At 38.4% G+C, this 25,134-nt stretch overlaps 1 protein-coding gene across 14 annotated transcripts in view; it reads left to right on the forward strand.

Moving 5' to 3' along the window:
- ZMYM2 (zinc finger MYM-type containing 2) overlaps positions 1-25,134 on the forward strand; it is a 92,962-nt gene that overhangs the window by 1,124 nt on the left and 66,704 nt on the right. For 3 of the 14 annotated variants that reach the window (XM_035903755.1, XM_035903759.1, XM_035903758.1), the window contains exons 2-7: positions 8,760-8,828; positions 10,418-10,479; positions 12,807-12,910; positions 18,312-18,432; positions 19,722-20,223; positions 20,488-20,581. In XM_035903755.1, the coding sequence (XP_035759648.1) occupies positions 19,732-20,223; positions 20,488-20,581 (586 nt within the window). In that variant the 5' untranslated portion in view covers positions 8,760-8,828; positions 10,418-10,479; positions 12,807-12,910; positions 18,312-18,432; positions 19,722-19,731. The other 11 variants (XM_035903746.1, XM_035903754.1, XM_035903756.1 and 8 more) reach the window with 9 other exon arrangements.

Consider the following 25,134-nt stretch of genomic DNA (forward strand, 5'->3'; position numbering starts at 1 on the left):
CGCAGCCGGCCCCGGCGGGTCCGGTGGGTAACGTGCGGCCGGGGAACAAAACAAAAAGGCAGCGCCCGGCTTGTGCTCTGGGTTCTTCACTTGGGTACAGGGGGGATTCGGGGGTTGTAGTCTTCCCCACCGCTTGTATCTTGAAATATTTTTTTTTCCCCTTCCCTCCCCCCCTGCCCCTTCTCATTCTACGTAGTAGATTTCCCAGATTTGCATAGCTTGCAACTTTCTTTGTCGCTTTTTGGTGGCTTACATATACAAAGAATAAATGGTTCTCTGCAAAACCTCAATGTTTAGGAGGGAGGCATCAGATTTGGATTTAGTCTGAGCTTTTAAAATTCCCAACCTCGTGAAAGACGCTGAGAGTTTGTATGGCCTGTTATCATCAATAAAGTGGTCCATTCTAAACTTTAACTTATTACTGTACTTTAAAAATTATAATTGTAATTTTTTAACTCCTACCGCATCCTGGATGTAAGGCTACCATCTGATTTTTTCATTCCAGTCTAACAGCTGTTCCCCTGTTCTGATGCTTCTTCGTGTTAAAAAGTTACTTCTAAGAGTGATCAAGGCAAATAATGCTTTGGAAGGAGGGAGGCTGTTGTGTTGGAAGGGAGTGAAAAAGGATGTTGTGTACTGGAGCTGGTGTGAAAAAATTATTGCAGCTTTGTGTGGCTGCCTATGGAAAGATGAGAATGCTACCTAGAACAGCTGTATAGCTAAGATTCAGTAAACCTCAGTAAGCAGTTGCCAAATGGTTCGTGAATTACACTAACGTCTTGCACAAAAGCATGCTAGTAGATGGCACCTTGTCCTCCGCCACAACTTGTGAAATAAAAATGATGATGGGACATTATTAGGTAGTTAAACTAAATTGTTTTGATAAAAGACTCTCTTAATTAGAGTATCTAATAAATTTGCTTTATATTATTGTTACTAATTCTCTTTGACCCCCAAATATATAATTGCATTCTAGTATTGCTTGCCCTGGAATAATATGCTAAGAAGGATTTGCATCAGCAAGAACGTACAAATGCCAGTGAAAAAGCGAAAGCAAATTTCTTTGTCTTCAGCAGAGCTTGTTCAAGTATATGGAGGGATGTGGGACCAAAACTGGTACAACCTCTTTCAGATTTTTGCTGGCTTTCTTTCCTTTTTTTTTTTTTTTTTTATGTCCAGCAGCATCATGAACAGTCTTGCATTGTTACAGTAGCTTTCTTTTTGGTTTCAAGGACTAAATACAGAATTACTGAAATTCTGTCTCGTGTCAGAGTTTTCGATCAATTGATATACTACGTGACAAAAGCAGAATGAGGAGTTCTGCGAAGAATTTATATCAAATATTGCTACTAATAGAAAATCCAGTGTTTGTGGAGAACAGTTTCTTTTTTCCAAAAGACATGTACATCACAAATAACAATGAACCCAACCGATCTGTGGAAAGGGATTGAAATTTGAAGTTCAGAAGAGTTCAAAAGACTAGTAAGCTGCCCCTTCCGAGAAGTTTGAGGTAATACTTGCCACATGAGGCTCTTAAAGTCCTGTGTCCTACAGGAGTTTTGTTGTCTGATGAAATTGTTGAATTTAACTCAACAGTCGAAAGCGCTTTTTTTGCAACTTTTTAACTTTAACTTAGTTTCAGTGATTTAATCTTACTGGGTGAATTCTTCAGGAGGAAAAACTGGATTTTTAAGAGATCAGAGTTCAGAGGACGCTTAGCTTTTCTTCCATACCTGTAGCCTACCCTACATGCTGTTGGCAAATACGGCTGGCAGTAGATGCTAACTTGGTATATGTTTGATCTGCTACTATTAAAATTCTTCATTTTGGACCAAGATTTGTGAGTTTTTCAGGTAGCATTTTGTACTTCTAAGAGAAATTTTAGGTAGAAGGGAGCACTTGTGAGACTTCTGGAATGCAGTTGCATGATACGTCCTCTTCAATTAAAACTTTGACTATATTGATTTTATTTTAGCTTTCCAGCTGTACAATGGCTTCTGACTCCTCCTCTTTGTTGCCCAAGATGCGTGCATTGGTGTAGATGCACTTTAACTGGACTATCGATCCTGCCACCTTAGGGAGAAGCCCTAATTCCTATGTGACTGTTCCCAGGTGCTTCTGTGGTTTCTAATGTATCAACAAGCCTTGTATCTTTGTTGCCATGTGGATCTCCATACCTTACCCCCACTGGGATGTCCAAGGAGCATTCATTACTGCTCTGGGTGGCTTGGCTGAATGTGAGCCAGCAGTGTGCCCGGGTGGCCAAGAAGGCCAACAGCATCCTGGCTTGCATCAGGAATAGCGTGGCCAGCAGGACAGAGAAGTGATCATCTCCCTGTACTCCAGCTGGTGAGGCCACGCCTCAAATACTGTGTTCAGTTTTGGGTCCCTCACTACCGGAAGGGCATTGAGGTGCTGGAGCGTGTCCAGAGAAGGGCAACAAAGCTGGTGAGGGGTCTGGAGCACAGGTCTTCTGAGGAGCGGCTGAGGGAACTGGGGTTGTTTGGTCTGGAGAAGAGGAGGCTGAGGGGAGACCTTATCTTCTCTACAACTTCTGAAAAGAGGTTGTAGCAAGGTGGGGGTCTGTGTCTTCTACCAAGTAACAAATGATAGGACAAGAGGATTGGACATTAGGAAAAATCACTTCACTGAAAGGGTTGTCAAGCACTGGCACAGACTACCAAGGGAAGTGGTTGAGTCCCCATCCCTGGAGGTATTTAGAAGACCAGTAGGTGTGGTGCTTAGGGACATGGTTTAGCATTGTTAGATTTATGGTTGGACTCAATGATCTTAAAGGGCTTTTCCAACATACATGATTCTATTATTTCAATTCTAATTTTTTATACTTAAATTGTTTTGGCAGTTTAAGGCTTTTGTCTTCTCTGAGCTTTTAAGCCAAAAAACCATACTTATTCTCTAAAACTCGGTGACACTTGAGATCAGTAGGATTCACAGACACACACACAAAAATTTGATTATATGTCTGTATGGATGAGTACATCAACAGTTGCAATAGATGAGATCAACGACTGTCCTTTATAGACAGGTTAGATCATAACTGTGCACTGAGGGATTCCCATGCCTGAAGTATCTCGTGGGTTGGACATGTCAACAATCAAAGTTGTTTTCTTACTCCAATTTGCTCTCAGAACAAAATTTATTTCGATCAATGGTGATAATACAGATGACATCACATTCTACTAGTCCAACATAATTAAAATTAACAGATTATTCAGTTTTGTGTTTGAGAGTCTCCAGTGACATGATTGTCACCTATGTATTTTTCAAACTGCTCTGTGTTCGGAGGGTATTCTTGCTTTGTAAGTTTGTCTTAATGCTTAAGCACTATGTCTTTCTCTGTGTTTCCCAAGCCACCTTCACCGTAATTTCCTTCTCTGCTCCTTCGACCATCAGCCACCTGAGAACAGTCTGATGGTGGTGGCAGGGGTGCAGAAGCAAGTGTTCAGTGCTCTAGCATAGCTGTAGTAATGGTTTGAAATGTACTCAGGTGTTACCAGTGCTCTCCCCAAATATGCTGAGCGTCAGTTGCACAAGAGGATTGTGGTGGAGTTTTTGTTTGCTTTGTTTGTCTGAGGTGAGACTACTTAATCATGCATTGCTGTTGTGCAGAAATTATAGTTTTAGATCTCTAACATACTTAACACTCACTACATTACTGCTTTACCTAAAATAAATTCATTAGTTGCTCTGTACTTAACTGTGCATTAAGGTTCATAAACTTTTTTCCTTAACTCTTACAAGACTATCAGAACCCTTCAGTTTCTATCACTGTAGCTTCTAAAAGTCATAATACCTAAATTTGTGTACCTAGTCTATCAAGGCATAGTCCCTATTCATTCGTGTTAATACTTCTTGACACATGCTAAGTAGGATGTCATCTTAATTCCACCTTTTCCCCTGTTTAATAGATTGTACAAAGTAGTGATGTACATTTGGTTGCACACTCTGTTAACTGATAGGACAACAACCGCTTGGATACTTGCACCATAGCTCATCAATCTAACTCTTGGGAGGCTGGCAAAGAAAGCAGATCATTAAGAGACGACAGTGGTTTCTACGTGCAGTTTCCTCTATTCGTTTGTTATGAAAGATGGCACTGGAAGAAGATGTTAAAATTGGGCATAACCCATAGGGTAACTATGCACACGATTTTCTAATTTAGGCTTGTTACAGCTCATAGTCACTCTTAGAAACGTAGACCTGTTTGTTTTCCTCCTGCAGATTTTTGTTGGAAGCATATTGGCATCTTGTGTTCCTTTAGGCTCTTCAGTGCAATATAACTGTACTGGACTTTAAACAAAAGCTCACTCATGATGGAACTTTTTTTTTTTTTCCTCTCCCCTCTCCTTGAAAGTTTTAACCTTGGTGAAAACCTTACTTCTTTCTGGAGTTCCTTTTCTTTAATCCCTGTAAGACCTCTCCAGTTTGGCATTTACCCCTAGTACTACATCAAATTTCTCTAAAAAGTAATTTTGTTAATCTCATTCATAAACTCAGCTATCATCTCTGTATGCGTGACCTTCAAGTGTCTCTCTCTTCCAGACTTGCTGCCTTCTATACCAGCTAAATCTCAGTGTGTGCTTCTGACTTCTCTTTGTGGATGTCTGACCTTTAGCTCGGGATAGTATCGCAAAGGCAATCCTTCCTTCTCAAAAAGAAAACTCTCCAGGCTGTCTGTCACTTGTGGACAGCGTTGTCATGAGATCTTTGATTTAAGCCTGTAATCTAGCTCTTGTTTTAGACACAGCACACGCTACTCTTCTAACAGACTGCAGATTTCTTCCACATAGCAAGATGTCTCTTAATTGTTAATAAACAATTAAGTGTTAGTTATTTACATGCATTATTAACACAACTACATAAATCTCATACCTTGCTTTTGGTCTCTGTACCTTGTGGTAACAGTTTTTCTTACGGCTGTGCTAAAAATGATCCTGCTCTGTTGATGCGGATTTAGAATCCTGAACAGGAGTGCTTTCCTTGTTTTCTGCTTTGACTGGTCTTTTTGCATCTTATATTTTATGGCTGTAAAAGTAACAGGTTACTTGCCTTTAATTTAAAGTTGGGGTTTAGATGTGAAGGGTATTACCTATCTTTTTTGTTGTTGTTAATGAGGTTTTTAAGTGCTGTTTAGAAAGTGACATCATGAGCAGTTAAACACTATTGTTCATTCTCCTGTAATGCTCCTCATGCTTGGAGAAGTTCCCTATGTGCACCCTTTAAAGCAGCTGAAACCTGGTAATGCAAAAGAACCTAACTTTAGGAAACAAAGCCTACTAAAACCAAAACCAAACCACCACCTTTCCTGTCACTCTGGGACTCAAACACACCATCCTTAGAACAAGAACTAATTCTAACCATTGTTTATGGTGGTGCTGTTTCCTTGTATTCTCCTTTTTGTCTCTCTCCATCTGTTGTCCCTTATGTTTAGCTTGTTTGCTCTTTGAACAGTCTTATTCTGTGTTTGTACGGTGGTTAGTATACTGTGCTCTGTAACTTTGGCTCCTAGGAGCCTGTGATAAGAGTGACAATATGTGGGTGTGGTATTAGTGTCTTTTTTCTTCTTTTTTTTTTTTTTAATGTGTGTGGAAAGGGGAAGACTATTTAGTGTTCTGTTATACCTGAAATAATTTCATCATTTTGTTTGAGCAAGAATTGATGATTAATATGCCAGCCTATGTATGTTTAAGAACTCTTACTAAGCTGGAAAAATTTACCAGGTATCTCTTGAATTAATAGCTAGTATTTCTGTGTGCATGGGTTTGGGGGGATTGTTTATTTTGTTTTACTTGTGGTGGTGGTGGTTATGTTGCTCATTCTGAAGGGGAGGTTTTGTTCTGGTAGATGGTGCCTCATTAAAGAAGCCAAGTAGTATCTAGAAAGGTCAGGTAAGAAGTCCTCTGTAATACTTAGAATAAAAAAAAAAAATCTGTAATTTAGAAGTGACAGAAAATGGAGAGTGCGACAAAGGTTGGTTGGTTGTGTTTTACTGGACACGAATGATGGATATATCTTGGAATTGTTGCCATTGTCACTCTGTTTGGCCATCGTTATTTATACTTCTGTCCAAAGAATTAACAAATAGAAATATTGAGATGGTCTGACTAATACTGTATAGACAGCAATTATGATCTGAACTAAGTCCAGCATTTTTTAATAATTAAAAAGAATTGGAGCGTTTGGAGGAGACCTACAAGAATGACTTAAGGAGTAGAAAACATGCTTTCTATTAACAGACTGTAGAAACTCAGCCTATTCCTCAATTAAAAGAGAATAGATTAGGGTGTGACTTAATCCTGGTCTAGGAGAGACTATGCACCCAATGACCTACTAGATAATAGGGTGCTCCCTCCCCCCCAACGTTAAAGGCTTAATTTCTGAGTGCTGATTATTCCCTAAGCAATACAAATTCAGGAAGGGAACAGTGTGTAGCCTTTCAGCAGGTAGGGTAACTAAGAGTTGGGTTAACTAAGATTTGGAAAAACTTACTAAGGCATCACTTTCTTCTTTTTAGGCAAAAGTTTAAAGAGGATTTGAAAAGCTGCCCACTAGCAAAGTTAAATTTTGTTGTTGTTTTTTGGTTTTTTTTTTTAGGCTTGGAATACACTTTATGTTCTGCAGGTTTCTATTCCAGTTGCAGATTTGGACTCAAAAGACAAAACACTGCTTAGAACAAATGCTATATAATGTATTTTTCATGGGGTTAAATACAAATAAGCACATATGCTTGGTTGCATGACAATTTAAACCAGCCTAACTTAGGGTTGTCATTGTCCTCTCTTCTTTCTACCAACACTGGCCTTTTCTGTTTCTTTTTTTGGGAGTCAGTTTAGCTCTGTGAATCATCACAATGAAATTTTTTTTCAGGGGAGTTGTGTAGGTGTTGGTTGTTTGCTGTGTTATTTGTATTTCAGTTTTCTACCACGTTAGGTCCCATCGCAGACTGTCTGTCGGGACCCGTGAACAGCTAGTGAGAAAGGGAAAAAGAGTTGTGCTGGAGAAAGTGGAAGAGAGGAGTGGGAATTCAAAAACACAGCCATCCTGTCCTAGACTGGATGTGGCTTATTGCTGTGGAACTGCAGCATTAGCAAATACAGCATGCATCTAGTTGTTTAAAAATAAAGTTACCTTTTACTTTTTAAAACTAATTTGATAAACTGGAGTCTTGATTGCATAACGTAACTTAGAGCCAGCCAGCATGTGCAGCTGCAAAAACCTATCGTACTTGCCTTGCTGACTGTATCTATTCTTGCCTTGAATCCCATTTCCCATCAACCTGACCGGAGCACAGAACTTGAATTATTTTGTGGTTTTATTTTCTTTTCTTCCCCTTCTTCCTTTATCTAATTTTGTTTATGATGTTAATGTTTTCTTTCCTTTGTTATACTGTAGTTTCAGTGGCTGTTTACTTGGTCATAGTCTACATGGGTTTCTCTCCTATATGTAGCTTAGTATTCATATACTCTTAAGTTTGGTTTTCCTTGTTCTGAATTACTAGATGCATTGAATACTAATCACTGCACGTAAATTGTGTTGAAGAAACTTGTCCATACTGGGCCAAAAATACTAGGTTGTTAGCTGATACTTCGGTATTTCTCGGGAATGAAAAATTCGGTTGAGACTGCTAGCTGATGTTATTGTTAAAGACAAGGAAAATGATCTATATGAACAGTTCATTTACAAACTTTGGTGATGGTTTTTCCTCTTATGAACTTTTTGTTCATTTACAAACTTTGGTGATGGTTTTTCCTCTTTCTAAGCATATGCAAAAGTAAAAAAAAAAAAAAAAAGATTTTAAAAGCATTAGTAAAAAAGATTTGTGCAGTCAGGCAGTGAGAAACTGGGTGTGCCAGTTACCTGCACAGAGTTACTTGTTTCATGGGCTCTATGCATATGAATGTAGACTGCATGCTAGGTTAAAATAAAAATCTAAAAAAACCTGACCAAACAAGAGGAAGCACTAATGAAGGATAGCATTAAAAGTCTTTGTTGACAATTAGTAAAGCGTCTTCATTTCCAAAATGTATGGGAATAGGACAGGCTGGGCACTGGTAGGATAGAAGGCAGCTTTGGGTAGTCCTGGTGGACAGCAAGTTGAAGATGAATGATGCACCCTTGCAGGGATGAATGGAAACAGCATACTGGGCTGAATTAAGCAAGACTGTAGCCAGCAGTTCGGGGGAAGTGATTGTTCCCCACTGTTGGATATTTGGGAGACCACATCTACAGTGTTTAGTCCAGTTTTGGGTAGACTCTGTTATAATAAAGGTACTGATATACTGGAGTGAGCCCAGTGGAGGGCCACCAGCTTAAAGGGCTGGATCACGTAATGGAAGGAAAAGCTTAGAGGGATGAGTGTGTTCAGTTTAAAGAGAAGGCTGGAGGGACATGTTACTGCTGTCTCCAACTAATTAATGGGAAAGTATAGAGAAGATGAAGCCAGGCATTTCTCAGAGATGAGCATAGGTAGGATGGCAGGTAATGGGCATAAGTTGCAACAAGGGAAATTCTGAATAGCACAGATAATCACACACTGGAAGAGGGTGTCCAGAGAGAGAGGCTTGGAAAACTACATCCTTATAGGGGTTTAAAACTCTGTTGGATATGACCTTAACAACCTGACTTAACTTCAGGATGGATCTCATTTCTGATGTGTCACTGCTCTGAGCTTGGGGTGGGTTTGATAAGGTGATATCCAGAGGTTCCTTCCAACATCAACTATTCTATTAAACTTCCAGTGCTTAAGCTAAGTTTGATATCATTTGGTGACCAGGAAGATCCTCTCCGTTGATATGCAGTACTTTACTGTAAGTTAATTTGAACACTTTCCTCCCACCCCCCCAAAAAAAACCCAACAAAACTTGTACTGTTTGGGTAAAATTATTAATAAAATTTAAACGCATGAAATATTGTTTAAAAAAGGTTTCTCAAAACTACCTTAAATGTACTGACTTAAAACAAAAAACAACTGTATCTTCCAGCGAAGGTCAGCTTCTTAACAGAATCCGCATTACTGTAGTTAATAAATTGATCTGTTTCTGAACATGTAGTTATCCTCTCGTACTTGAGATTTCTCTTCATCTTCCCTGTCTCTTGTGGTTTTTTCAGACTTGATTGGTATATATGTGATTGGCTGTACCCCCAATTTCTTGTAACTTTACACAAATAGCATGCAATCTTTAAAATTTTTATATTAGGTGCTTACAAGTTAGTATAGTCATTATACAATTGTATCAAAAGTATAGCCAATGCAACTGTATCTCTTATGAAAGAGAAACAGAGTATTTGCTTATAGAGCCTTTTCTCATTACTATCTATACTAAATTTGTAATATTTGCTGTAACACATCTGTTAACTGAGTATTTCCAACTCTGCTTCCTAGAACTTGTAATAATTAAATGCTGTTTTAAAGGGATTATACATCTTGTGTATTACTATCTCAATTTAATTTCCTGAATGCTAGCAAAAGCTAGGGACTTCATAGATTTGAATTCTCAATTAATCTTCATTGGTCCCTGTGGAGCAAGAGTAAGGCATGTTTTTAAAATGTGTGCTGTGACCCACTGACATTTATCTGCAGCCTGTATGCCATTGCCCTGTCCAGACATCTAAATAATTTTACTATTTTCAGGTCTGTTTCTCATCTAGCCACTCAGTATGTATTTTTTTTTCCTACTAAGTGTTACATTTTTTAAAACTCGGATATGTCAAACGACAATTTGGCCTCCTTGCATACTGTACTAAGGCCACTTTCTACTATCTATTTTTCAGTGTTTTACTTGACCTTTTCCTATTTTCACGTCTTTAGCATAGTGTTTCTCTACTGTTACGGTACTGCTCCCTTTCCACTTAGGTCGTCTTTCAAGTCTCTTGCTATGGTCTAGTGTTACCTGCTTTGCTGGAAATAGATATGCATTTGGGTATAAGTAATAGATAAGCATTTAGATACAACTTCTTCTGTGGGTCCTTTGGTTCTTTGTCTTGTTTCACCTTTCTATTCCATTTATAATAAAGGATATCCTTAAGCAGCATGTTGCTGCTTGATTAGTAGAGAGAGAAAATTTACCGTCTACTGCATTACACATAATGGCTTTTAAGGCTAGAAGTGGTGCTGGGTTCTTGCTGATCAGCATCTTTTCATGATTAAACAGCCATGAAATACTTGGGGGGGGGGGGCGTGGGGATACATGTCAGTATGGCTGCCTGAAAACTTACACATAGTCAACATTATGATTTTGATTTGCCATTAACTCCCATGCCAAGTGCTGCTTATTCCCCTGTGAGTAATCTCGAAAATTATGGGTGCTTGGTGTGGATATGCTTGCATTCAAGATTGACCCTGAATAGAATCAAGTTTCAGATTGACTCTGAATTTTGATTCTGTTTGTGCATACAGGGGAGTGATTCTCAGCACTGGTTGAGTAGGAAGACCCAAGGAAAAGGCTGTGTTAAATAAAGGTATTCAGATGTTCCTGGAAACATCAGCTGGAAACCAGATGCCAGAATTCACATGTAACACTGGTGGCTGCAGTGCAGTTAAGACATTAAGGAGATACAGAAGTTTGCATGTTTTCATTAAGCTTTAGTTTGTGTGTAAATAGTTTATCTTTTGACTAAAACCAAAAATTACTGACTCAACTGCTTTAAAATACTTCTTTCACTATGTAGATCTTGCCTTTTTCCTGTTTTTATTTGCTGTCCTTGTGTGCGTGTGCTTTTCTCTTAAATTCCCTGAAATCTGTGTGACCAGACTCATTTTGGGTGTTAGGTAATGACTTTGAGCAAGCTAATTTCTTCAATCAATACAGCTGCTTTGAAAATCTGGGGGAAGAATGAAATTTGAAGCAGCTCCAAAACTACTGGAAAATAAATTCTGGAGTAGTGTCTCTAGGCTGAAGTAATGATGGTACTCAGGCAATGGATAGATTAGATTTGTGGACCTAAACTTAGTATCCTGTTCCTGAAAGCTCTTACCTGTGCTCTGAAAAGCAGCAATATAAATGTATTGATGGGTTAGTGTTAAATGTTATTCAGACTCTTGGCTAATATTTATAATCAACTTGTATAATATTTTAAGAAAAACCCTTGTTTTACTTTGGTGTTGCGAATACTTGCACTTGAGTTTGGCCCAAAGTGCGCAAGTGTTTGTTGAACTCGGTAGTATGATTTGTGTGTGAAGCTGGTTGACTGATGAAATAGTTGTATCATTGTGGCCTTACTGTAGTATGTGGGGTTTGCCTAAAGTCTTACAAGTTTCAGATACCCTACTGATTGTGACCAGTGGTATGCATGTGTTCTAATGTTCAGTCTATCCCTGCTTGCTTCATTGTCAGTCAGCATGTGCATTTTGGAGTGTTTTACACAGTATTTGCTGTCAGGGTAGTGCAGTCTGTGGCTATTGGCTTGTCACTACTATCCTGTCTGCTAAAATGATCTCTATGCTGAAGTTCAGAGCTGTGACACCAACCTTGTTATGTTCAGGCACAACTTGCTAAGTGTTACACAGATTTTTTTCTTTCGGGGAACTGATCCAGCTAGAAGGGACTCTGTCAGGAAAGTCTCTGTCAGCTGGATCAACTTTTGGCTGGTTATGTGTGTAGTTGCAGAAACAGCTGTGTCACCTGATAGCATAACAAAATGAGTCTGTGGACCTGATAACCAGGTGGACCTTTAGAAGTGTTACAGTTTTTATTAAAGTCAGAGATGTAAAAGTTGACAGTAAATCAGAGCCACCACATATCTGAGGCATATCCAAGCATAAAATGCTTGGGTTGATGACTGAATAACCCTCAGGAAGGACATAAGGAGTCAAAACCAAACCAAAACAAACCCTCACCAAACCAAAAATGCTGAATGTTTACAGTAAGGATGTTTAAGAAAAACGGTTTTATTGTGTGGTTGCCTGTGGTAAGAGTTTTGTATCTGATGACCCAGAATGGCCCTATGACTTTTTTTTTCCTAACATGGGGTTCTACTCATGTAGGTAGGTGTCTGTCCATACACAGTATATAATGTTCATTACCTAAATTGCGGCTGGACTGCAGTAGCAGCTTAAAGCAGGCCCAAATTGCAGCCCTTTAAAAATGTTGTATTGTTTCTGCTTTTCTAGCATTTTTTCAGCCCTTACAAGTGGGTATAGTTGGGCTATTGTATTAGACTGCCTGAGTTGCAATGTAAACCGGCTACTTAAAGATGATTTTAATTGGAGTGGTTTATTTTGCTTTTGGGGTCAGCTGTGGTACACGTTTGGTCAGCCACTGGGGTTCAGTTGATGGCTTGTACCCCAAGAAAGCCATGGTATGTAGGCTGCATCTGGTTGTTTAGGGAATGAACATTCCTGAGCTGTAGCAAAGACATTACAGCATACTGTCAAGCTAAGCTTGAGAAAGAACTTCTTGATAGCTGCATACAGTCTTTATAATAGACTGAGGTTTTGATCATCAGACTTATGAAAAGTCAAATTATAAAAAGTGACTTTCTGTAATTAGGAAGGATAAGAACTCTTGAAAGTAGCTGAATTAAAGAATTAAATGTTATGTTCAAAGAAGCATCGGTCAGGAATTGATCATTAGAACCATGTAGCCTCACAGAACATTGAGAAGTGTTCGGATTAGTCGCTCACCTGATTATTTTGCCTAAATGTTGACACCCATAGAATCATAGAATCGCTTTGGTTGGAAAAGACCTTTAAGATCATTAAGGCCAACCTTTAACCTAACCCTGACATCCCACCACTAAACCATGTCCCTAAGCACCTCATCTATCCTTCTTTTAAATACCTCCAGGGATGGGGACTCGACCACCTCCCTGGGCAGCCCATTCCAGAGCCTGACACCCATCCCCCAACTGAAGTCAGCCTGACAGCCATAGGCCAAAATTCGGATGTTGGGTAAGTGGATAAAGCTTCCAGGAGGCTAGTGAAATTTCTTCTGCATGTAAGAATATCATTATTCCTCTACTAGGTTAGATTAATTGCTGTGCTAGTTTAGAGACAATTTGCTAATCTGTTTGCCACAGTGATGTCTATGAATAGAAACTCAGCAGTTATAGCATGATTTTTGTGCGGGTGTATTCTGATTTTCAGCAGCTGGCTAAGGACTTTTGTAGAGCTGCCTTTGGACCACTGTGTTTAACAGTCATCAGTGCATTTATTTTCATGTTTGCCCAATCCCTATTTGAACTGGTTGCATTTCTGGCCTCTGTAGCCTTCTACAGCAGTGATTCTCACAATTAAGAAGAAAAGAAAATGGTTTTCCTGCACAATAGATTATTAAAGCTACTTAATTATTTATTTCACTGGGTGCCTTTTTGTTTGTATGTTGTAAGACACTGGGCGTAGCTTTCTATTTGTCTTCTATGTTGGGTGTTCGTTTTTTGTTGGTTTTGGTTTGGGTTGGGTTTTTGTTGGTTTTTTTTTTTCAGATTTATCATCCTCCTCAAATTGTCTTTCTTTTCTAATGAGCAGACTTTTCCTTTAATATAAATAGTTCATGTTACTCATCTGTTTTTCCCTTTCTCTGTAAAGGGGGTGACCTGAACATCTCTTGACAAAAACCATAGTTCACAAGCATCTTGCTTATCTAGTGACAAATGTGTTCTGTGTTGTTCTTGATTCGTCTTTTTTTATATTGTTTTCCCTCTTTGGTTATTGATGGTTGAGTAGATTTGATTTGAAAGAGTGAGAGTTGGAACTTGGATCTTAGACTTTTGCTTTAGAGGAATTGCTAGGTATGTAGTTATCCTTTTCTCCCTGTTTGTTGCCTTGCATTTATCACTAGTGATTTTGCCTATCATACTGTCTGAGCATTCAGCATTGTGTTCTCCTTATATAGTTCTTTAAAATCAGTTTCTGTTTTCAGCTGCTGTTAATAATTTTGTATGATTAGGAAACCATCACTTTCATAGTCACTGTCTCTTGGTTGATTTATGTATGTTGACCTATATAATTTTATTTTGGAACCCCTCTGGTAGCTTCTATTTATTGTGATAACAGCAAACAACACATGATATTTTTCTCTTTAATTACAAATCCCCCAGAGAACCCTTTCCTAAATCTTTATTACAGATAATTTCCACTGCAGTCTTTGGTGAGGAATGTGTTTGAATGCCTTTTGGAAGTCTTAAGTGCTGTATACTAGTTTGATCAGAGTGGGTCAACAAGTATGTGAACTCTTCAAAAGATCTCTCCAGTAGTCCTGTGAGGCATTACTACTTCTTTGCAAAATCCATGTTGTCTTTCCCCGAGTATTTTTTCTTTTGTGCATTTATTCAGTTGTAGTGTTTATCGGTCTGTTTAGTGTTGGAGATAGGATTGTAGTCTGTAATTATTTGGGTAATTGTTATCACCTTCTGTGTAAGTAATTGGTTATAGTTACTGAAATATAAAATTGCTGACTGTCTTTAGAAACCTTAAGTGAATGCCATGTGGCCCTAGTGATTTGTTCTAAAGTACGCCTCTATTAGCACTTTGATATGATGTTTTTTCCTGACTTGACCCCTAGACAGAGAGCTTAGATGTGGTCTTCCCTGATCTTTTCCTTACTGAACATCAATGCAAAGAGTTTAGTCTGTGTTTTCTGATGTGGTTCAGGCTTCTTGGGTACTCCTTTTCTTTAGGAAAGTTACTGTTTGTAAAATTGGCAAGAATTGGCATTTTAGACAAGCCTTTGCTCTGACGTAGCTCAGTAGCCTGTCTTGAACTGTGCCTACTGAAAAGGTACAGGTCCACAGGGAAATGTACATGAACCTTCCCCCTAGTACAATTGCAGCGTCTTTCTAGCTCAGAGACTTCCTGATAGTCATCTTTATGGGTTTTGGGGGTCTTCGTAGATTGATTGCATGTTTAATGTGTTGGGTTTTTAAATGGCCTTCATGGTCTCAAGAAGCTTTTTGTTCTTCTAGCTGCTACATTTCATTTCCTTTTAACTGGGTTTCTCACACTTAATGTTGTTCTCCTTTTTGAAGTCAAATGTTGAAGTAATGAATTTTTTTTTTAATTCCCCTGGGAATTTAAATATGCTTTTCTGGAGTGCTGTCTGGATAATTACATCTTGAACTATGTTGCGTGGCTCAGAATTAGATCAGGAGTTACTTTTCCTCCTGTTAGTCTTCTAGCTGGTTGCAGTTGGCTGTGTTGTAAGAATTCAGTCTCCATCATTCAGTGGTGGTGGGGTTTTGGGGGGTTTGGTCTGCCCTCTTCCCCTAGTCTGCACAAAAGTAGTTAAGTCTTCAGTTATTGCTTTACAGACTCTCTTGTTCCCCTTATCTCACATGTGCTGTCACCGTTGAGTGGAAGTGATTGATGGTGTACCATTAATATGCTGTTTCTTCTAGTTTGCATATGGAATTTAAATGTAGCACAGTACCTATTGAGGTAAATAATTTAGTTAGGATACCGTCCTTTCCTAGCAGAAAGTAGTATTCCTTCACTTGGGTAAATCAATCAATCTCTTCTTGTTCCAGTGTTTGTACCTTTGTATAATACTGTCTCCTGAATTTTGTTCATCTGTTCACTTTTGAAGATGTCTCAGTTATGCATTCTCTCAAAAGCAGTCTTTTAAGTTTTCCTTTTATTTTTAGGCTTCTAGCCTTTGAGTGTAAGCACTTGCACATGCTGGTCCTACTTTGGATGTCTGTTTCAAGTGCCCTGCATTGGTGAAACTGTAGTTTTGGCTGGATTTCAGTGAATCCTTTTGATTTTTGTGACTTTGCTCCAAGTGTACATAGCCATGACTCGGCTCTTCTGTCACGTTCATCCCAGGTGCTACTAATGGCACTTAGTAAAGGCTTTTAAATTCCAGTTTCTGCTTTTGTCAAAGTGGAATTGATACTTTTTTTTTTTTAGGTAGACGCACACCCCACCCCAATTTCTGCAATTCCTGATAAATTTAAAACTTTTATCATTCAACTATGGAGTTAAGACTTGGCCTATGAAGTGTTGCCTAGCTGGCTGTCTTAAAAGCTGTAATATTTTCCATTCTTCTAGAGAAGTGGCTGCATTTTGCCTTTTATTTCTTCCAGCAATTTAGCCTTGAATGTAGCTACGGGATTGTAATTTTTTTCGTCATGAAGGCTTTTATAGATGAGTGATGTAGCCTAATTTAAAAGGAGGATACACAAAACCTGGTTCAGGAAGGACGTTGTATATTGGTAGTGCCTGTTTCCATCCAGCTGTAATTTTGGTTCTGTGCACTACCACAAAACCTGGAGCTCATTCTGCAGCAATATTGAACATGCATTTGCTGCAGACTAGGTCTCACCAGTTTGTGTTTTGTTGGGTTTTTTTTTTTTTTTTTTTTTTCAAAGTCTCAACGCTTCATCCAGTGATCAGTCTAATCGATCTTACAGGTTTCAAGCAATTGTGTTTCTATTGTTAAGCATCTTCCGCTGTTACCAGTTGTGAGGTGTGAGATTTTTTTTTTTTAATTCTTTTCACTCTGTAGATACCTCCTTTTTTGGTAGTTGTTCATTTAGAGATACTGTGACATTGCCTATGTAACTTTTGTTTCTCCTTGGTACTAGCATTTTTAGAAAACAAGCTACCACATTTTGCAAATTTTTGGAAAAAATACTATTTTGGGAGTGTAATTTTGTTGCTGAGTCTTTCAGAGGTAGGAGCTGATATTTGTGAGGAAATATATGTGGATTTTACTTACGACTATGCACTAACAGTTAAGCACATAAACTTTTTTTTATTTCATACCTAGTAATACAGGTCATTAAAACCTTTTTAAGAGCCTTTGTGGAAAAAAATATATTTAGGCAAAAAGATACATGCTATGGGTCTTACCGTTGCTACATATTATGTGCATGTATGGTATAATACACCCAAAAGTCTGTCTTTCTACTAGGCCTCTGTAAAAGTAGGAATAGGAAAGGTTTGAGTCAGGCCTGAGGTATAGTCTTGGCATAGTCTCATTTCTTCTTTGCTCCCATCTGTTCAGGTATATTTAAAACTTTAATAAAAGCTTTATGTGCTTGTGATGCTCTTGTCCTCGTAGAGAAAGAAAATATGCAGAACAAACCTGGGAAACTTAAAGAATCGGTTAACTGAGTGACGACTTCTCAGCAAAAGCTGAGATGTAGGGTAATCTAACTTTGAATTATTAAGCCCTAGAGGGAAAAATAAGATAGATAAAAGAGAATATTGGATTAAATTAATCTTCAGTGTAACTGACTGATTTCCAGGGAGGTACAAGCCAACTGCACTGATAATACTTTTTTTTTTTTTGTATGAAAACCTCTTTCATTCCAATAGAATGTTACCTTTATTGCGGTTCAAATGCTATTACATAATGGCATTAGGCTGTAAGGCTAACATATGAAGGAATTAAAAGGTGGTCGCCTCTCTCCTAGGCTTAATCTGGTTCACAGTTTTGCTGTCTGGTTCCCCCTGCCCCCACCTCACTCCCACTCAGTTAATGGACAAGAGGGCTTGAATAATGTTGTAAATGTGTAGAAGAGTATTTGAGCTCTGGGCCGCTTTACTGTTTGGGGATTTTAAGGGCTGTCCTCAAATGGTAGATAACTACACAAGTTGATAATCTCTATTTTAAAAATGCTTCCAAGTCTGGGAAACCTAGTGACTGTTATAAAACCTGAATAAATGCAGGCTTGAACTTTGAACATTTTCACTCTCTTGGGAATGGTCACATGTGTTAATATAAGCTATGGATGCTAATTATCACTGCAGTGCATGTATACAATTAGAAAATTATTAGCAATGTAAGGCTTATATTGCATTGTAAGCCAGATTTACAATGTATGTTCTGTAATTTTCCTTTTGCTATATGTTAATTTTAGCATAGTGTATTTTGCTGCAAGCATCAAGGACGTTGGCACGATAAAAAGCAAAGAAATATAGCTGCTAAGGTTTCTTTTCTCCAGCTCAGTTTACTTGAACCATTTATTTCCTTAATATTCTATTACAGATATAATTCTTAATTCTAGTGTTTGATTACTTAACTGCAGTTATGTTTATCTGTCTCTTACCAAACATTGTATTTTTTCCATCTATCTATAAAGCATCAAACAAAGGATTCTGGAAATGTGATGTGACAGAGTGGATAATCTAGAATAAACAGTACTGTTGCTGCTTTACTTACAGCAATGATTGTATAGACTGACATTCTCTCTAATGTTGTAGAATGATAGTGCTAAAAGTCAGGTTTGAATGTAAAACTAAACTGTAAATTTAGAAGGAAGCCAGTTTAATGAACATAGTTGGTAGAAGATGTTTGAGATGAAGAAATTGTTTCAGCTATCTAATGTTTGTTTTAATTCTGTTTCAGAACACACTGCTTTTGCAGAGGGCAGCAAGTTGATACAAGAGCAGGTTCCCCACAGGAAAGAAAATAAAAGCTCTTGGAGCAACTAATTAAGGTAAACAGATTGCAGTGGATTTCTGGATGGGTAAGTATTGATGAGCAGGGTATTTCTACTTCCTGTATTTCTCTTCCTCTATAAAAGATTTATAAAAGAGCACAGAAGACGACTTCTGGGCTTTCATAGAAGCTCAGTGATGTCACATGCTAGTGTATACTCCGAGACATACCCAAATTGTCACATAACTATGTCTGTATTTTTTCTTGTTGTGTATTATCAAGATCAATTTAATTTACTGATTTTTTTTTTGTTTGTTTGTTTTAGTACAGATGTTTTTTAGGGAGATCTTGGGTCCTTTACCACTGATTATATACTGGTTTGGAATTATGGGTACAGAAGTTGTATATCTAGGTTGCTTTTTATAATTTTTTAATTCATGGTAGAATTGACAATTATAAACAACAGACTCCCCAAATTGAACAATTACTAAAAGCAAACAGAAACCCCCAGGCACAGTAGCTGTTGGGAAGGAGCCTGAAGAAGCATCACTTGCTGTTAAAAAGAAGAGATAAAGTTGTTGAAAGCTGCAGCGGAACATGAGGTAGTAAGTCAGGACCTCAAGTGAGCTGCCTCTGATGGTGGCTAGAAGTGAGAGGTTGCTGTGCACCTTCTGCTGCTCAATAATGTATCTGTTCTCGTCATGTGCAGTGGTTCCATACCTCTTTTGCTGACTTCCGTGTTGCAGTTATATTGGGGTCACCTAAGAAGCTTTGGCAGAATGGGATTGGGGGAGAATCAGTTGAATGTCAAAAGTTGTTAATATGCAAAATGGAGTTGCCTTTTTTTTTTTTTTTTTTGCTAGGCATTTAGATATGCGCCTCAGTCTTTTATGGTATAAACTTACAGATATTGAAACTCTTGCAACATTTCTAATAGGAATGAAATTTAATAGGGATTAAAATTTTCTTTCTGCATGTCGTAACTTTTGTTCTTGCTTTGCAAGCAGTGTTACAGGATCATTGTCTGTATGTGGGTGGGAAAGGGACTGAGAAATCAGGATCATGTAATAAATACCATCAAAAATTATATTTCTTGTGTATGTACATATTGCTAAACATACTGTTGTGTAACTATTGTATGGGAAGAGTTGGTTATGGCAGAAATTTTTTGCTAGTATAGGATTAGGAAGATTTAAGACAATCAAAGAAGAGTATAGAGAAACTTTGTTTCTTCTGTACATGATCTCAGGAATAAAACAAAGTAAAACTTTGTAGAACTATTAATTCTGTAGTTATTTTTAAGAACTGTTATTGGAAAGTTATATCTTACTCTGAAGTTGGGTGTGTTTTTTCTTGCTTTTTTTTTTTGTTAAACAGCAGATCTGGAATGGACACGAGTCCTCTGGGAGGATTAGAACTGTCTGAACACACTCCTGGTCTACTAGGGAATACCACCATGGCAGCAGGTCTTGCAAATGTAGGAAATACATTTGGAGGTCCACCAAGTTCTTTAGTTTCTAGACCTAGTAAATTCCAAAATTCGCCTATAGAAGATGATGATGACGTAGTTTTTATTGAACCTATACAACCTCCGCAAAATTCCACGTCACTGATAGCAGATCAAAGGAACACTGCATTTACATCATCAAGAAATGAAGAACTTCAAGGGAATGATTGCAAAATGCTTCCTCCTCCAAAAGACTTAAATTCTCAAAAGGGGAGTATAAGTGAAACTATTATTATTGATGATGAAGAAGACATCGAAACAAATCAAGGACAAGAGAAGAATGCTTCCAGTTTTAATGAACGAAAACTTCCAGAGTGTAAAAATAGAACCAACGATATGGAATTCTCAGCTTCCAGTTTTTCAAGAAGTAAGGTAAATTCAGGAATAGGTAATAGTGGTATAACCACAGAACCAGACTCTGAAATTCAGATTGCTAATGTTACTACATTAGAAACAGGTGCTATGAGCTCTGTGAGTGATGGTCATTTAGAAAATGCTGAAGGGCATGACATGAACTTAATGATTACACATGTTACATCACTGCAGAATGCCAACTTGGGAGATGTATCTAACGGACTGCAGTCAAGTAATTTTGGTGTTAATATGCAAACATACACCCCATCTTTGACTTCACAGACCAAGACTGGTGTAGGACCTTTCAATCCTGGTAGAATGAACGTGGCTGGAGATGTATTTCAAAATGGAGAATCTGTGACTCATCATAATCCTGGTAAGTTGCAATTCTGAATGTTTCCTTAAAAGCTTAAAATAAATAACAGGATGTTTATTAAAATATTTTTGGCAGTGGCACTGCTTAGTTTTTAGCTTAATTCATATGGGAGATCTTGGTTTCCTTCATGCCCATCACAACCGTATCTGTGACCCTGGAATAAAATATGCTCAGTGACGTAATGTGTCAGGTAGGTAAACTATCCCAGTTTAGCAGTTAGTGATATCTTCAGGTGTTTTGAGACGCAAGTATTTGTATTTAAAGCAAAGCTTGCTTTCTGACTTGTGTAATCCTTTAACTGACACAAATAAAGGTTACTGTATCTATGTAACTTTTGTACCTTTTTATGCAGTTCTATGAGTAGTATAATGCATCAAAGTTATTTAAGTAGTATTTTACTGATCTTTTGTCTTCCCATCTGAATGTAATTTGACATGCAAAAAACCTGCATTTGAAAGTCTGATCTTAAGTTGTAAGTAGCTAGCTGTCGTAATTCATTACCTACCAAGCAATTTTCAGTATTTACAGTTCTTAACAAAACGGGTTCCAAGTTACTTGTGGGCTCGTATATTCTTGCAGCAAATTATATACACTTTATAATTGCTATTTATCACCTGTGATAATATGTATTTATATCGTACAATATTAATTAGTTTGAATTGGCTGGTTTTGTTCTATATCTTCGTGTAAGTAGCAGTATATTGTCTCCTGATTTAGCAAGTTAACAGGCATTGCTAAAAGCCAAATGGAGCAGACATGAATGGTCTTCTGGAATTGCTAGTCTACAGAATTTAAGGTACCACACAAGCAATTTAAAACCTTCCAAGTTCCAACATAAACTGGTACTCTGCTGCCCTGTTAGGCTAGAAGTGGGGGAACGACTTTACTACAGGTTTAACTTAAGACTAGTTAGGATCATTTTAAAAGGAACATTTAAAACAATTAGAATCTAGGTACAGTAAACCCTTGTTAATGCACAACATCTTAACTTGCTTATATGCTGATTAAAACACATAGATTTCCTTTTTTACCTGTTTTTCAATGAATATTTAAATAGTACAGCTCTTCAACTTGGTCATATATTACCAAGTGTATTTTTGCAAAATCATTAATACCTTTCATATTGTATTATGGGAATGGCAGTATGAAGCTAGGCTTTAAGTAAGATGTTAGGTTGTGGTTTTCTTGTGTTAATCGTGAAACTGATTTCAAAATTTAAATTCTGAAGTTGAAAGCTGGGAACTTTTTATAGTCTGGATGTCTCACTGAATAATTTAGAAATTCAGTTCCTAATCTTTTAAAACCAACATTCCCACTATTGCTAGTTGATGTCTTAGACATGGAGTATGATTACTGTGTTATCGCAGATGGTCAAGTAGTTGTGAATGAGAACTTCAAGCATTTGTTACCTTAAAGTAGTGCCTTTGTTTTTCTTGTGGAAAGTGCATCTTAAGAAAACCGGCATGTGCTTTCCCTTAAACTACCAAACTTTTATTTTTGGCGTGATTAACAGATACACACCAGAATTTTGCCAGTACGAAGTCTGATAGGCTGGGACCATAGCAGTATTGAAATAGATCGAGTTCAGAGAGACAGGAATAGTGGCTGGGAGTCCTTCTAGGGCCTTGATAAAAAAGACTCACTCAGAAAGGAGGGAAAAAAAGGTTTACAAGTGGATATGAGAGATGTATTTCAAGGTGTACATATATAGGGATTTTTTTTATGGCTATGGTCTTTGTATGTGAAAAATAATGAGCAGTGGGTTCAAAAGGAAGTAGGAAGTGCTGTCACAGGTAAAAGGGAAGGAGAAAAGTACCAAACGAGAAGAATTTAGAGAAGTGACAACATGAGAAGAAGAAACGAGGAGGAAAGAGGGAAGACAGCAATAGTGAAAATGGCTTTTACGCAAGAAAAAGCATGAAACACGGTAGGTGTGGATTATTTACAGGTTTTTGTACTTAACAAAGACGTAAAAGAAAGGTTTTTCAAGACGTAAGTTTCAATTTTTTTCTTTTTCCCCTGGAAGCTGCCTCTTTTTCTTCTAGAAAATCTTGTCAGTACAAGTTAACCCTGCCTGTTAGAAACTTTGATAATATGACAGGAAACATTTGATCTTAACTATGTTTAATATATTCTACACAATTCCAGTCTAAGATTGCTAAGGATAGATTCATTTTTTCTGGAGCAGCGGTGTTCCATCTGTTCTGATCTCTAGATTTCTAAAATATTTCCAACGGACGTGGAGACTCCTGCTTAGTTAATTTAAGCCTACTGATGATAAAAATGCTTTGATTTATGTAATTTGAAGATCATGGATCAAAAAACACTGCTTATAGTTCAGAAATAGGATGTAAGAAGTCAGATAGCAAACTTTGTTTTCAGATACCATAACTTTCTTCAGGGATTTGCTAGTTAGCACTTGTTGATTGTCAAAACTTGTGTAAGGACATAATACATCAGTTTATAGAGCAGTTCTGCAAATCTCAGAACTATTCCATTACCTGAAGACATTCTAGCTTGCATCTTGGACAAGACCTATTATTCATGTTTGCTTCCTATATAGAGGATTAGAAGCCTTGAAGATGCAAACATGTATTGTTTCCTGATACTTCGGGTTTTTTCCCTAGTGACAAAGGAATTAGGACATGTGAGATCTAAATGTTGTTAGAAAAATGGTAGTTGTTGGTAGTGAGGCTCTGGCAAATACATTATATGTATGTCAGAAATAGTGTGGCCAGCAGGACTAGGGAAGTGATCATCTCCTGTCCTCAGCACTGGTGAGGCTGCACCTCGAATACTGTGTCCAGTTTTGGGCCCCTCACTACAAGAAAGACATTGAGGTGCTGGAGTGCATCCAGAGAAGGGCAACAAAGCTGGTGAGGGGTCTGGAGCACAAGTCTCATGAGGAGTGGCTGAGGAAACTGGGGTTGTTTAGCCTGGAGAAGAGAAGGCTGAGGCTCCCCTTACCGCCCTCTACAACTACCTGAAAGGAGGTTGTAGTGAGGTGGGGGTCGGCCTCTTCTCCCAAGTAACAAGCAATAGGACAAGGGGAAATGGCCTCAAGTTGTGCCAGGGGAGGTTTAGGTTGGATATTAAGATCAGTTTCTTCACTGAAAGGGTTGTCAAGCATTGGAATGGGCTGCCCAGGGAAGTGGTTGAGTCCCCATCCCTGGGGGTATTTAAAAGATGGGTAGATGTGGTGCTTAGAGACATGGTTTAGGGGTGGACTTGGCAGTGTTAAGTTTACAGTTGCATTTGATATTAAGGGTCTTTTACAACCTAACTGATTCTATGATTCTGTATGTGGTTTGGAAGACTTCTTCTGGATCAGTGTTCATCTGTTGCCCTCAGCTAAGTGCCTCCACTCTATGGGAAGCAGTAGGTGCATAATAGAGAAGCTTCTGTCCAACACATTAGTATAGAATGTAACATCACCAGTAAGCACTGGAGTACATTTGATAGAATGGTTTGGTTTGGAAGGGATGTTTAAAGATCATCTAGTCCAACCACCCTTCCATGGGCAAGGACCTCTTCCACTAGGTCAGGTTGCTCAAAGCCCCATCCAATCTGACTGAATGCTTCCAGTGTTGGGGCATTCACAACTTCTTTGGGCAACCAGTGTCTTTCCACCCTCATCATAAAAGAATTTTTTCCTCATGTCCAATCTAAATCAACCCTCTTTCAGTTTAAAACTGTTGCCCCCTGCTCTGTCACTACAGGTCTTGGTAAAAATAGCTCTCCATCTTATAAGCCCCCTCTATAAATTGAAGTGCCACAATAAGGTCTCCCCAGAGCCTTCTCTTCTGCAGGCTGAACAACCACAACTCTCTTTGTCTTTCTTCACAGGAGAGGTGTTAACAGCCGTCTGTCATTTTTTTGTGGCCCTGCTCTAACAGGCCCATGTCTGTCTTGTCCTGGGGACCCCAGAGCTGGACATAGTACTCCAGGTGGGGTCTCACCAGAGCAGAGTAGAGGGGCAGAATCACCTCCCTCAACCTGCTGGTTATACTTCTCTTGATGTGGCCCACAATACAGTTGGCTTTCTGAGCTGCAAGCACACATTGCTGGCTCATGTCCAGTCTTTCATCCAGCAGCACCCCCCAGTCCTCCTCCACAGGGCTTCTCTCAATCTATTAACCTGTCAGTTTGTATTCATATAGAGGATTGCCCTGACCCAGGTGAAAGATGTTGCACTTGGCCTTGTTGAGCTTCATGAGGTTCATGTGGGCCCATTCCTCAAGCCTACCAAGGTCCATCTGTATGGCATCCCTTCCCTCTAGCTTATCAACTGCACCGCTGAGTTTGGTGTTATCTGTAAACTTGCTGAAGGTGCAGTTAATCCCAATGTCTGTGATATTGATGAAGATACTAAATAGTATCAGTTCCAGTACAGACCCTTGAGGGACACAGCTCCTTACTGGTTTCCACTTGGACATTGAACTGTTAACTGTAATTCTTTGCATGCAGTCATCTAGCCAATTCCTTGTCCATCAAAATCCATATGTCTCCAATTTAGCAGCAAGAATGTTGTGGGGGGCCATATCAAAGGCCTT

The sequence above is a fragment of the Egretta garzetta genome, unplaced genomic scaffold (genome assembly GCF_000687185.1).
Source record: "Egretta garzetta isolate BGI_Z169 unplaced genomic scaffold, ASM68718v1 scaffold401, whole genome shotgun sequence".
NCBI classification, from domain to species: domain Eukaryota; kingdom Metazoa; phylum Chordata; class Aves; order Pelecaniformes; family Ardeidae; genus Egretta; species Egretta garzetta.